This window comes from Metopolophium dirhodum, chromosome 4 (assembly GCF_019925205.1).
Source record: "Metopolophium dirhodum isolate CAU chromosome 4, ASM1992520v1, whole genome shotgun sequence".
Taxonomy (NCBI): domain Eukaryota; kingdom Metazoa; phylum Arthropoda; class Insecta; order Hemiptera; family Aphididae; genus Metopolophium; species Metopolophium dirhodum.
The window spans coordinates 26,267,242-26,281,425 of record NC_083563.1 but is presented as its reverse complement, the minus strand read 5'-3'; the positions used below and the strand labels follow the sequence as shown (position 1 = coordinate 26,281,425).

At 31.5% G+C, this 14,184-nt stretch overlaps 2 protein-coding genes across 2 annotated transcripts; both read left to right on the top strand.

Moving 5' to 3' along the window:
- LOC132943065 (uncharacterized) lies at nucleotides 1–2,089 on the top strand. The gene is made up of 2 exons (XM_061011862.1): nucleotides 1–168; nucleotides 1,531–2,089. Exons 1-2 carry the CDS (start codon nucleotides 157–159, stop codon nucleotides 1,837–1,839), a joined length of 321 nt encoding a protein of 106 aa, XP_060867845.1. The 5' UTR covers nucleotides 1–156; the 3' UTR covers nucleotides 1,840–2,089.
- A 2,178-nt stretch (nucleotides 2,090–4,267) lies between these two features.
- LOC132943719 (sarcoplasmic reticulum histidine-rich calcium-binding protein-like) lies at nucleotides 4,268–13,978 on the top strand. The gene is made up of 2 exons (XM_061012779.1): nucleotides 4,268–4,410; nucleotides 11,911–13,978. Exons 1-2 carry the CDS (start codon nucleotides 4,399–4,401, stop codon nucleotides 13,747–13,749), a joined length of 1,851 nt encoding a protein of 616 aa, XP_060868762.1. The 5' UTR covers nucleotides 4,268–4,398; the 3' UTR covers nucleotides 13,750–13,978.
- The last annotated feature ends 206 nt before the right edge of the window (nucleotides 13,979–14,184 follow it).

Genomic DNA, 14,184 nt, shown 5'->3' with positions numbered 1-14,184 from the left:
CGCGGGTGGAAAAGCCCGTCCGCAGACTTCCTTTATAATACAGCGCACGTCCGACGAACGATCATAGTCGCAACCCGAAGATTGTCAATAGTCTTCCAAGTTCCAACGTTTGCTGAACTCGTCTTGTGAAAAAACACTACACAATCACTCGCCAACATGAATTTTCTGGTAAATATTATAATATATACTTATTAAAGTATATCGTTATATGCGACTTGTACTTAAAACCGTGTTAGTACCAAGACCGTATACGATTTTAAGTAAAAATATCCGAGTAGGTATATTCAAAATATTATTGTCACGCCACGATTACCTTTTCAGCTCGTGTTCTTAAAATATAGTAATTAACATCATACGAATCCTTTTTTTAAATAATAAATATTATATACTTGAATATTTTTTATTTAAATAAATTTTGTAAAGCATCAAATATTTAAAAATCTACGAATGCCTTTAAAAAAGTTTTCAATATTTCTCTGTAGTATCTTGTACCTACTTAAGTCATAATGTTTAATGTAGGTTACCTAGCATATAAACGAATAGATCATTAAAATTTTTTTTTATTTATATGTTTTGAATCATTTTTCATTTTTCACCCACTTATCGAACAACCATATGGAATTATGGAAGTCAAAAACGGTTCCCTCGATCATTTCAGTTTTGTATCCATAATGTTTGCTATCCTTATGAACGACAAACTGCAATTTTGGATGTGAAATATAATTATTTAAAACAATAATTATATACAATGCACGTTGTTGACGTTTCATTTAAACCTTATAATATTATATTTATTTCATAGTGTTAAAGATTTTTACTTTGTAATACAAATTATACTTAGAGGATTATATTCACTTTAATAATAATAATTTATAATGTTTCAAAATGAAATAGCCTTTAAAGTTCTGTGTGATACCTAAGAGTATATTTTTTTAAATATATAATATAATATTAGTTTAATAATAAAATAATTTACTTTTGATAATTTAATATTTAATTTACCTTATTTACCTATAGGTAAATTAATTAAAAATTATAACTCCTAAAAGCTATAAAAATACTATCATTATTGATTTTATATTCGTAAAGAATTCTAGGTACCAATGTAATCTGCACGTTTTTTTACTTTTTAAAGTACTTTAACTTTTAGGGGCTAGGAACGGTTGTGGTTCGAACACGTTCTTGGTGTGTGACAGGATTTGATGCTAAAAATCACCCCGGAGAAAGCAACACTGGTGGATACGTACACTCAGAGCGTTTTGCAGTTGAGTGTACAGACCGCGCCACACTGTGCCACTATAAGTTATATATTATAAGAAAATATCCTATACTCCGATATCGCTGAATAATATACCCACTATGAATAAGTACCAGAACATCTATTCTGAAACTTATATAATTTACTATATTTTATTTCATAACTTATAAGTAATATCTGTTATATTATGTACAGCTATATGCAACTGTTAACTATAATTGCTTAACTAGGTACTAAATATGTTGTTTAAATGCATATATTGTCTTTTCTAGTCAATTGTATTGGTTATTGCATTGGTCGGTTACTCGCTGGGTGCACCACAATACAGTCATTATGAATTAGACGACGAATACGAACACGTCAACCCAGAACCTCGATATAATAGCGTTGATTGTAATTGTAACGGCCAAGAACATGGTGACAGCCAAGAACAAGATGAAGGCACCAGAGAAGTTATATGCCAAGGTCGTGATAACAAAAAAGGACAGGGTAGATACCGGAAACAGGAACTTGGTGGATACCATACACCAGAACAAAAATATTATGCCAATAATCCAGGATATGGTTTTGTTCGCTACTAAAACTTCAATCACAACGTAAATTCCATTCGAATCCCGTATACCACTTTTGGACGTACCTGCGACTTAAATGTCATATTATAATAGAGTTGTCGCCTAGTATTATTAGTTATGTCATTATTATTTATTATTTGTTTACAATACTTTACCTATACATCGTTATATAAGTTTTCGAACTGTAAAGATTATAACTCAATATATTATTGTCTATACATTTATTTCTTTGGTGTAATATATAGTTGTTATATACAGGTATTGTTTTTTTTTCTTTTTTCATTGAACTTTAAGCCCGTAACTTTGGCCGTTAGTGGTTTTTGATGTTTTTGAAGCGGTGGGGGGGGGGAGGAGATTGGACCAGTTGGTTGATACAGGTATTGTTTGTTGTTATACATTACTAATATTAATAGATTAAATTATCATGCAATTTTTAAAAAATTATATTTAAAATGTAAAGGTTGTTCGATGATGTAAAAGCTTAAATTATTATTAATATTTAGTAAAATGCATATTACTTAGATCATAATATTACAATACGGATGGAGCCATGACTTAATAAACAGGCATGTCAGCAAGGTTCCGTATTTTTTCTATATTATTGTATTTATGAATAACTACTAATTTTATATATTTATGTGACTATGTGTGCCCCAGACTTATAACCGATAATTTACATCCCAAATACATTGGGGCGTTGATAAAGAACTCATGATTAATTCGGATATTCATGTGGGGCACATTTTATGCGCAGAACGATTTTGCTGACATGTCTGTTTATTTAGTCATGACTCATGGCTCAATCCATTTAGTATATTATCTAAGCTGTGACGCACCTAGTAGACAATTTTTAAGATCATCTAAGTAATATACTATCGGAAAATTAATAAATTGTTTTAAATATTAATCATTATTTAACTCACTGCACATGTGAGTGACGAGCACTGTATTGGATGCTTGATATGCTTATTCGTAAGACTAACCATCGCGTGTTTAGCCATTGGTCGTTCAAATTGATTAATATGCGACATTTCTCTTCGTTCATGAGCAGTTTATTTGTCTAATTCATAGACTTGTCGTTGACCTAACCCGTTTGCCCCCCACGTATGTATTAATATTTGATACCGTCAATAAACGATGGCGGCGCCGCGGAAGCAATGCGAAAGCAGATCCCGCGGCGTCGTCGGTTAAAACAGGAAAAACAAAAAAAAAAAGTTACCTATATGCTTTTGTGCCTTGACCAGAATCAATTATTATCATGGATCTTCAACTTTTGCATAGGGTGTGTGTGTGTGTTTGTGAAACAGTCGGAGAATAAGGAATAGGGACGAAGAGAACATTCACTATATCGGTCAGACGGAAAAACACGGTCTTCCGTCTTTCAGTCTTTGCACAACATAACAACTGCTGACCAGTTTAGATGATGATCACCGCAAGCACTAGAACTACCATTCTACATTATAAAAATACAAGTACTTTAATAATCATATTTAATGGTTTTGTTGCACTGAAGGTGTATACCTAGTAAAGTACTGTGGTATCACCCGTATAAGACAATACGCGGTAAACCAACTATACGCCTTACCCTCGCATTCTCTAGTTAATGACACTCTTTAAAGTTAATTAGAATGGCACTGTTAACTCGTTGAGGTACGATGGTGTGCGCTTGTCAATTCTTAGTTCGTTCCTATCTAGTTGAAATGACTCAAAGATTACATATACCTTGGCACTATTCAGTTTAATAAAACTTCATCGACACATAGTACGTATATCTCGGCGCTGTTCCTATACAAGGTAAGAACGTAAGAATGACTAAAATAATGTTTAACTCGGGTTTTCAGGCCGGAAACACTTTTATTGTATTTAAACAAACATAAATAAAACACTTAGCAAATTCAGATCGCCTAGCCCGTACTACGATCGGCGTTTCACACGCACGTCGTACCTACGTCCTCGCCGAATCACTCAGCGACAACGGGGCCCCATGCCTGCGCGTACGGCGGTGTTATATAGAAAATATTATCGTCGCCTCAGCACATATTGCTTCGCTGGCCTGACCTAAGTCAATAATTTACAATTTGAAATATTCCCACCTATATTACATATATATTAAATAATATTATTTTGACGACTGTCTACAATATACGACAGTACCCATGGGAGGACTGGATGAGGTTAGGGGTCATAACCTAATTGACCTCTTAAGCCCTTTATTTGTGTCTTTGGTACTACCAATATAATTTATTTAAATGTATTATCATTACCTACTTATAACTGTCCCCCCAGCCAGTTGAAAATGCACTTAGGCACGCCTCTGCGTATTTCAAACTAGACTTATCACAGCAGGTCGTTAAATCATTATGTCAAACAAATTTTATAAAATTATGTATATTCTGATGATACATAATTAAATTGCGCATGCGAAAAGCCTGTCCGCGGGCCTCTGCTCGTTTATAAGACGGTGCACGTCCGACGAACGATCGCAGTCGCAAACAGAAGATTACTATTAGTGTTCCAACGTTTGCTGAACTCGTCTTGCGAAAATCCACTGCATATTCACTCGCCAACATGAACCGTCTGGTAATTATAATTTACTATACCTGTTGAATATTTGAATGATGTTGTTATAGGCAAATAGTATATAGTAGCCTGACCAGTAGGTACCTACGACTATATTCAAAATATTATTGTTATGACTCGATTTTATTTTAAGCACGTTCTTATATAGTTATTAATAGGGTTCCATTTTAATAATACGTAATACAGGGTATAACAGAACAAATTGAAAAAAAAAATTAATGCTATAATAGTTGAACGCGTACTACGAAAATTATCAAAATTATATGGATAGCAAATAACTTAAGAAGTCAGGAAATTCCCAAACAGAATATTTGGAAAAAAATCTATTACGTTTCAAATTAATTTACTCTAAAGAAATATTGACCTTTAAAAAAATTATAAAAATAAACTACTATTGACTTAACGTTTTTACCGACATTTTATCAGTATTAAAAAAAAAAAATATTATAATTTAGGTACATTGTAGTGCAAGCGTATATAAATTATTTTAAAAAAAATGTTTGAATATCGATTAGAACAAAAGATATTTAATTTTTCAGGTCCGTCTGTTACACTTGAATATTTTTATTTAAACAACTATTGTATAGAATTAAACAATTTAAACATCTCCTAATGCCTTTAAAAAAATTTTCAATATATCTATAGTTTCTTATAAGTCATATTCTGTTATAAGTTATTTAACAAATCAACAAAAAGTTTTTAACATTTTTAGATTCTGAGCGCAGCGATTAATTAATTTAAAATATTAATTTTATAATGATGTAATTTTTTTAAAAAAATTTCTTTTCAAAAGCGTCTGTGGAAAACAAAAAAAAATAAGGAAAAACGGAAATTTTCACGCAAGACGTACAACACAAAAAAGTTTTTGCTTATGTTTTCATACAACTTGTTGGTTTCTGGGGGGAGAAGAGGGGTGTCGGGCTGATCAGGTTGTCGGAAGACGTAATGGTCGGGGGGTCGCACTTGACCTCAGAGCACTACCACACCGGAGGGTCTTATAATGTTAATCGATATTCAGTAGGTAATAATAAGACAGCGCACGGTCTTGTAGGTACTCCTGTCACGACCAAGAATTACGTTAACACCTTAGGTTAGTATACTATATTATTATTTACCTTAAAAAGTGGTTTGCAAAAACATAAATAACAATTATTAGGTATTATTATCAACAAAGGTAATCGTTAACCGTGATGCGTAATAAAACGTTAGTGCGGAGGTAACGGTCAACGACGCGTATTAGTACTCGAGAAAGAGAGCGTTCCCCGTCACCCTCTTGTCGTATCGGTAGTACCGGTTATCGCGTTCTCTCGTGTGTTTTCGACCAGTATTTGAGATCAGGTAGCACGCTCGCCCGCGGTATGTATCGTGGATACATTCCGCGGGTTCACTTCAGTCGTAAACAATATTCTTTTTTTAGTGAAACTAAAAAATAACCGGAAATACATGATCTTTTCACGAAATGTTTATATAAGTATCTTTTTTACACCATATATTTTTCAAAAAATTTTGACTTTTTGTAAGCTATTTATAGGCATTGGAAATTTTCTATTTTTATCAGTTTTTTTTAAAACTATTGTCGATAAAAAAAACGAGAGTGTGTGTGTGTCCACCATTACACTATGGGGAAGTAAAACTTCTTTCATAAGTATTGGGGCCCGTGAAATTATAAGAGAATTAGGGAAAGAGTGAGAAAAATCAATACTTACAATAAAAATAAACGTGCACGCCGTCGCCGCCGTGCACGACTTGTGCGACGACGACACACAACTGCTGTTAGCCCCCTCTAAATCTATGGCAAATTTCCACCTATGAATTTGAATTTATAAAAACCGTACCGTTTTATTTGTTCATTGCTTAGCAATATATTTGCAATATATTTGCTCTGGGTGGGTCTTGCTACGGTAAAGTAGGATAAAAAAACTGAAAGATTTTGTGCTCCGCTGTTCCGCACTCGTATTTATAAGCTTGGTCTCACGCGATTGCGCGTGGCCGCACGGCGGTGATAACGTTGGTTGCCATAGGCCATAGGGCATAGGCGCAATTTGGACAGTTGATTTTGAGGGGGGGGGGGTAGAGGTCTAAATTTATAAAATCAATACAGACCAGCATAATTTTTTTATTAGGTGGATTTAAGAATGAATATATTTAAAAACTTAGGGGGGGGGGGGCTTAAATAAAACTACGAGGGGCTAATCTCCCCCTAGACCCCCCCCCCAAATTGCGCCTATGTTGGTTGCCCGCGGTATTCGTCGCCGCTTCTCTCCAAGCTACGTCCACAGCATTCTGTCGTCGTAGGTCCGTGTCTTGTCGCCGTGTCAGTGTCCGTTGAGTGTTGCGCCAGTCCCGTGTTCTGTTTCTGACTCGGCTGGCCACCCGACCGACCGGCGCCTGCGCGCCCCGTCGGTCATGTACCGTCGACGGACTCGGTCGACGGCCGGCTGAGTCAGGAACAGAACACGAGACCGGCGCCACACTCGACGGCCACTGACCTGGCCACCGTACCCGTTCTGACGGTTAAACTTCCTCATAAGTTGTTATTAGATGCAGTGTAGTTCAAAAGTAAAAAGTAAAATAGATTAGGATATGGACAAGATATCATGAAAATTCATAAATTATTTTGAGCAGAAATGCATAAAACATTTTATTTTTATATTTAAGATTTGAACATTTAATACAAGATTCCTCATAAGTTTATCTACTTTAAACAAAAAACAAATTTACTGAAAATTCAAATTAATTTTTTATGAGCGTTTGAATTACGATTTTTTTCATTGTATACGAAAAAATATTCTGAGTGGAGACGTGTTAACCTAGCATACTTGTATAAATAATCAAATTTAATAATTAAAAGACTCATAAGAAATTAATGTTCCATTAAAGTATACTTTATTGTTTTTATTTTTTTGTTTTAGTTAGAAAAAGTATGTGAAATTTCTATTAAAATTGTTAATCTTACATATTATAAAAAAAATCTTTTATGAATTACTAACTGAAAAATTATTAACAAAATTTCAAAAATTTCTCATTCCTATAATAACTTGAAAATAGTAAAAAGTGTTTTTTTTTATTTTTGTGTCTGTCATCACCTTTTAGGTTAAAAGTAAAAATTTCCCAGTAGTTTTCAAAAGCGAAGTGAAAAACAAAAAACGGGAATTTTTACACAAAATCTGTTTTCGAGAAAATCGATTTTGGTTTTTGGTGTAACTCTAAAACAAATTACCGTAGGGACATGAAATTTTGACTGAATGTTTATATTAGCATTTTCTATACACCATAAAATGTTGAAAATATTTTGACTCTTTTTGAGCTGTTTACGGACATTGTCAGTTTTCAATTTTTTTAGTTTTTTTTTCTATAAATATCAATAAAATTTTATCTGTTGAGTAAAAAAGCTTGACAATTTAATAGAAGGTTCCTAGGTTATTTTTTCAAAGGCAGATGAAAAAAATTAAGAATCCTTAGTCACAGTTTTTATTTATAAGCATTTAAAGTTCAAATTTTAACAAAATACTGAAAAATCACGAAAATTAGCAAATTATTTTGAGTTGAGAATTCATAAAAATTTTTCTTTTTAAATCTAAGATTTGAAAATGTAATATAAGATTACTCATAAGTTTGTCTACCTTTATCAAAAAAAAAATGTCTACAAGAAACTTAGATTAAATTTTTATGAGCGCCTGAAATTTATATTTTTACAACATTTGATATTCACTCGATTTCTCATGTAACAATTTTCTTATTTTATTGTAATTAAAAAACGAATGATTGTAGATACTTCAAAATTTCACTGAATGTTTATATTAGCATTTTCTATACACCATACAATTTTGAAAATATTTTGATTCTTTTTGAGCTGTTTACGGACATTGTCAGTTTTTAATTTTTTTAGTTTTTTTTTCTATAAATATCAATAAAATTTTATTTGTTGGGTAAAAAAGCGTGAAAATTTAATATAAGGCTCCTGATATATCATTCTAATAGCAGTTGAAAAATTTTAAAAATACTTAGCACAATTTTTGTTATAAGTATTTAAAGTTCAAATTTTGACATCATTTATCAAATTTATAATTTATTAATTATTTTGTGGTTAAAAATTTATAAAATGTGTAACTTTTATGGCTAAGGATTGAAAATTTAAAACAAGGCCCCACGTAAATAGGTTATATATAAATTACTTTATTTACAATAATATCATCAAATATACTTGGTATTATCATAGGCTGACTGACCGTTTTCGCTCAGAATCGTTTTTCTTATACAATGATATTATATCATTGAGTTCAAATTTAACACCATCCATTACAGTGACCCACTTGTAACCTACTGTACAGCAGAGCGACATCCACTTATCCACTTTTTTTTTGTTTAAGGTAGAACATTTGTAGGGAGTTTTGTATCAAAATTTCTAATGTTAGCAATGAAATGAAAATTTTTATGAATTTCGAACTGAAAAATAGTCGAAATTTTGTTGTGGTTTGTCAAAATTTTATCTTTAAATTCATATTAAATAAATGTGGGTAAGTGGCTATCATTGCTGTATAGTAGGTTATAAGTGGGTCACTGTATAATGGATGGTATTACATTTAAATTTCAATAATAAAATAATATGATTGTATACGAAAAACGATTGTGAGCGGAGATGGGTTGTCAGTGTGGATATTTATATTATTATTACTTATTATTATGGTAGCCGGCACGTTGAATTAATATTATAAAGTTACAATAAAATAAATAAAATCGTTATTCTTGGTTATATTTTATGTAATTTCCTCCAAATTTGAAAATAAAATAACTAAAAAAAACCGTGTTTTGAGATTTGGTTACGAAATGGTTCTACATACGTGAGATCTTGTTGTAAGCTTTCAATCCTATTAGTTATAAAAGTTGAACATTTTATAAATGTTTAACTACAAAATTATTTTTAAATTTTAAAAATTGTGCTATGTATTTTTAATATTTTTCTACTGCTATTTAAGCAATATATCAGGAGCCTTGAATTAAATGTTGACACTTTTTGCTCCAATACAAATAACATTTTATTGATATTTATACAAAAAAAAAACTAAAAAATTAAAATTTGAAATTGTTCATAAACAGTTCAAAACAAGTCAAAATATTTTGAAAATTTTATCAAATATAGGAATTATAAATTATATAAATTTAAAATGTCTACGATTATTCGTTTTTAAATTACAACAAAATAAGAAATCCGCTACATGAGAAATCAAGTGTAAACCCAATATTATAAAAAATTTGAACTTCAAACGCTCATTGAAATTTAATTTGACTTTCTTATAAACATTTTTTTTTGATAAAGGTAGATACTTGGATAGAATCTTATAAGGAATATGGTATTACATTTTAGTCTTAGATTTAAAAAGAATAGTAACAATAGCCCATAGTAACAAAATTTGTACCTATTGTTTTTTTTTAAACCTGTCAGTTGGTCTTATATCATCTTTTTGAAAAAATAAATAAAAAAAACTAGTGTTTTTGTAGTACGCGTGAGAAATTTAAACGCCGTAACTTCATACGCTCAAAACATTTCATTTGAATTTCCGGTATAGATTTTTTTTTTATAAAATTTATGAGGAATCTTGCATTAAATTTTCAAATCCTAGATTTAAAACCAACAATTTTTATGAATTTCTAACACAAAATAATTTGCACATATTCGTCAATTTTATGCCTTTTGTCAATTTTCGAAATTTAAATGCTTATTAAAAAAAAATTCTGACTGGATTTTTAATACTTTTCAAATGTTATTGTAACTATATATTAAGAGCCTTGTTTTTAATTTTCAAGATTTTTTACGCTATAAATAAAATTTTATCGACATTTATAGTAAAAAAAAACTATAGAAATTAGAAACTGAAAATGTCCGTAGGTAAACAATTAAAAACAAATCCGCCTTTTGAATATTTTATAGTGTATAGAAAATTTTTATATAAACAACCACTGAAAATTGCATGTACCTACGGTCATTTTTTTTAGTGTTATATACCAAAAACCAAAATCGATTTTGTCAAAAACCAATTTTGCATACAAATTCCCGTTTTTCCTTAATTTTTCTTTATTTTTTCCCTGCGTTTTTGAAAACTATTAGGAATTTTTTACTTTTGACCCACTAAGTACCGACTAAATTCTCTTTCATGTAAGAAAAGATTTTGTTGAAGTAAATCTAAGAATTTTTACTGTCCTAAAAGGTAATTACAGACAAAAAAAAAACACATTATTGTAAAATCAATACATTCATCACCCCGCTCAGAATCTAATAATTGTGCATATATATGTTTAATATTTTTGAATATACACTAATGAAAATTATAAGGAACTTTGCATTCAATTTTCAAGCTTATTTACTTAAGTGAAAAGTTTTCTCAAGGCAAACAATTTGCTCAAAAAGAGTCAAAATATTTAGAAAATGTTATCATTCATGTATTCATTGAAAATAATAGTATAAATATTTCAATATTTGGTGAAAATTTCAAAGGTTAGAGTTACACTAAAAAATAAAATCGATTTTTTTTCAAAAATTTGGTTTGCGTAAAATTTATAATTTTTTTCAAATTTTTGTTTTTCTTGACGCTTTTAAAACTATTTAGAAATTTAAATTTGACCTACCAAACGAACCAATTAGATTCATTTTTCTACCAGAAAAAATTCTAATCTCGATAATCGGATTAATTTTACTACCCTAAATATTGATGACAGACAGAAAAAAAAAATGACGGGACGGTAGACAGAAGTGAAAGCTTTTACTAATACATTTTTACAGAACTTGCCCACTCTCTGGTATAGTATAATATTATGTATAATGTATAGGACACCATTTCCCCTTACCTCTGACGGTGGTTAAAAAGCGTCCACTTTAACAAATTAGGATTAACATCATTCAAGGTTAAATGCGAAATGACTAGGCTTAAACAATCACTGTTCATACATTACATATACATTAGACATAACACATGAAATTATATAAGGAACGCTTAAAACAATATGCAGACAGGCCCCCTTGAATTTTTTCCCACTTCTTCATTCAAATTCTTCATGTTTTATTTTTATAACTCATACTACTATTGTGAATGCTAATACAGATTGTTTATAGATCACAAAAAAAAAATATGTTCCAAAATGAAATAGTGTCCAAAGTTCAATGTGACATCTAAAAATATATATTTTTTGAGTATTTAATATATTATACTAGCTAAATATCACAAGTTCGCCTTTGTGCATTTTTTTTTGTAGGGAATCCTATATAATTTACTGTATATTATGTTATATAGGCGTATCTCGGTTAAACGTAGATTTATTTTGCATTACCCTATATTTGAGAAAACAACATTATATTTACCGATATTTCTAAATTATATACGTACCTACTATAAATAGGCACTGGTACACCTATTCTACAACTTAAATAAAGTATTTTATATTTCATAACTCATAATTATAACCATAAACTATTCATCGAGTATTAATTTTTTTTGTCTTTTATAGTCGATCGTATTGGTTATCGCATTGGTCGGATACTCACTGGGTGCACCGGGATATGGTGGTGGAAGCCATGAGCATGGTGGACACCAAGAATATGAAGAACATGGTGAGCTTAGAGAAGAACATGATGGGAACAAAAAAGAACATGGTGAACACAAAGGTGAATTTGATGAACACAAAGAAGAACATAAAGGGCACAAATATGGTGGACCCAAAGAAGAACATGATGTACAAACATATGGTGGACACAAAGATAAATATGATGGACAAAAAGAATATGGTGGACTCAAAGAAGAACATGACGTACACAAAAATGGTGAACACGACTTTGGTGGGCACAAAGAAGAACACGGTGGACACAAAGATAAATATGATGGACCTAAAGAAGAACATGGTGAGCATAAGGAAGAATATGGTGGACACAAAGAAGAACATGATGTACACAAAAATGGTGAACACGACTTAAGTGGGCACAAAGAAGAACACGGTGGACACAAAGATAAATATGATGGACATAAAGAAGAACATGGTGAGCATAAGGAAGAATATGGTGGACACAAAGAAGAACATGAAGGACATAAATATGGTGGACATGACTTTGGTGGACACAAAGAAGAACACGGTGGGCATAAGGAAGAATATAGTGGACATAAGGAAGAACATGAAGGACACAAATATGGAGGACACGACTTTGGTGGACACAAAGAAGAACATGGTGGACACAAAGAACACAAACACCATGGTGGACACAAAGAAAATGAACATCATGGTGGACATAAAGAACATGAAGAACATAAATATGGTGGTCATGACATTGGTGGACACAAAGAAGAACATGAAGGACACAAATATGGGGGACCCGAATTTAGCGGACACAAAGAAGAACATGAAGGACATAAATATGGTGGTCATGACATTGGTGGACACAAAGAAGAACATGAAGGACATAAATATGGTGGGCATGAATTTGCTGGACACAAAGAAGAACATGGTGGACATAAGGAAGAACATGAAGGACATAAATATGGTGGACATGACTTTGGTGGACACAAAGAAGAACACGGTGGGCATAAGGAAGAATATAGTGGACATAAGGAAGAACATGAAGGACACAAATATGGAGGACACGACTTTGGTGGACACAAAGAAGAACATGGTGGACACAAAGAAAATGAACATCATGGTGGACATAAAGAACATGAAGAACATAAATATGGTGGTCATGAAATTGGTGGACACAAAGAAGAACATGAAGGACACAAATATGGGGGACCCGAATTTAGCGGACACAAAGAAGAACATGAAGGACATAAATATGGTGGGCATGAATTTGCTGGACACAAAGAAGAACATGGTGGACATAAGGAAGAACATGAAGGACACAAATATGGGGAACCCAACTTAAGTGGATACAAAGAAGAACATGAAGGACATAAATATGGTGGGCATGAATTTGGTGGACACAAAGAAGAACATGATGGGCATAAGGAAAAATATGGCGTACACAAAGAAGAACATAGTGGACATAAGGAAGAATATGAAGGACATAAATATGGTGGGCATGAATTTGCTGGACACAAAGAAGAACATAGTGGACATAAGGAAGAACATGAAGGACACAGATATGGGGAACCCAACTTAAGTGGACACAAAGAAGAACATGAAGGACATAAATATGGTGGGCATGAATTTGATGGACACAAAGAAGAACATGGTGGGCATAAGGAAAAATATGGCGTACACAAAGAAGAACATAGTGGACATAAGGAAGAACATGGTGGACACGATTTTGAGGGACACAAGGAAGAACATGGCAGTCATCACGGTGGTGGTCATTACTAAAACTTCAATCACATCTTTAATGCCATCCGATCCCTGTATTCACAATTTTCTGGGACGTACAATTTAAATGTCATATTAAAATATTATTTATTTCATTGTTATTTATTGCTAAATTGGAAATTTTATATATGTAAATTTTGTTATAATACTGTACCTAAAATTATTATATAAGATTTCGTAATTTAAAGATTAGAACAGTTCCAATTAAAGATTTTTTTATAAAAAATAATAGTATTTTGCATTTACATGATTAATCTTCCCGATTACTAATTTAAGTATAATGCGATGAAGAATAAATGGTACCGTAAATAAATAACCCCATATGAAATTTTGAAAAATTATAAAAAGGTGATCATGGGGAAGTCGGGACAACGATTAATATTTAATTATTATAATAGTTTATATTTCTATCATATTATATATATTTATTTATTT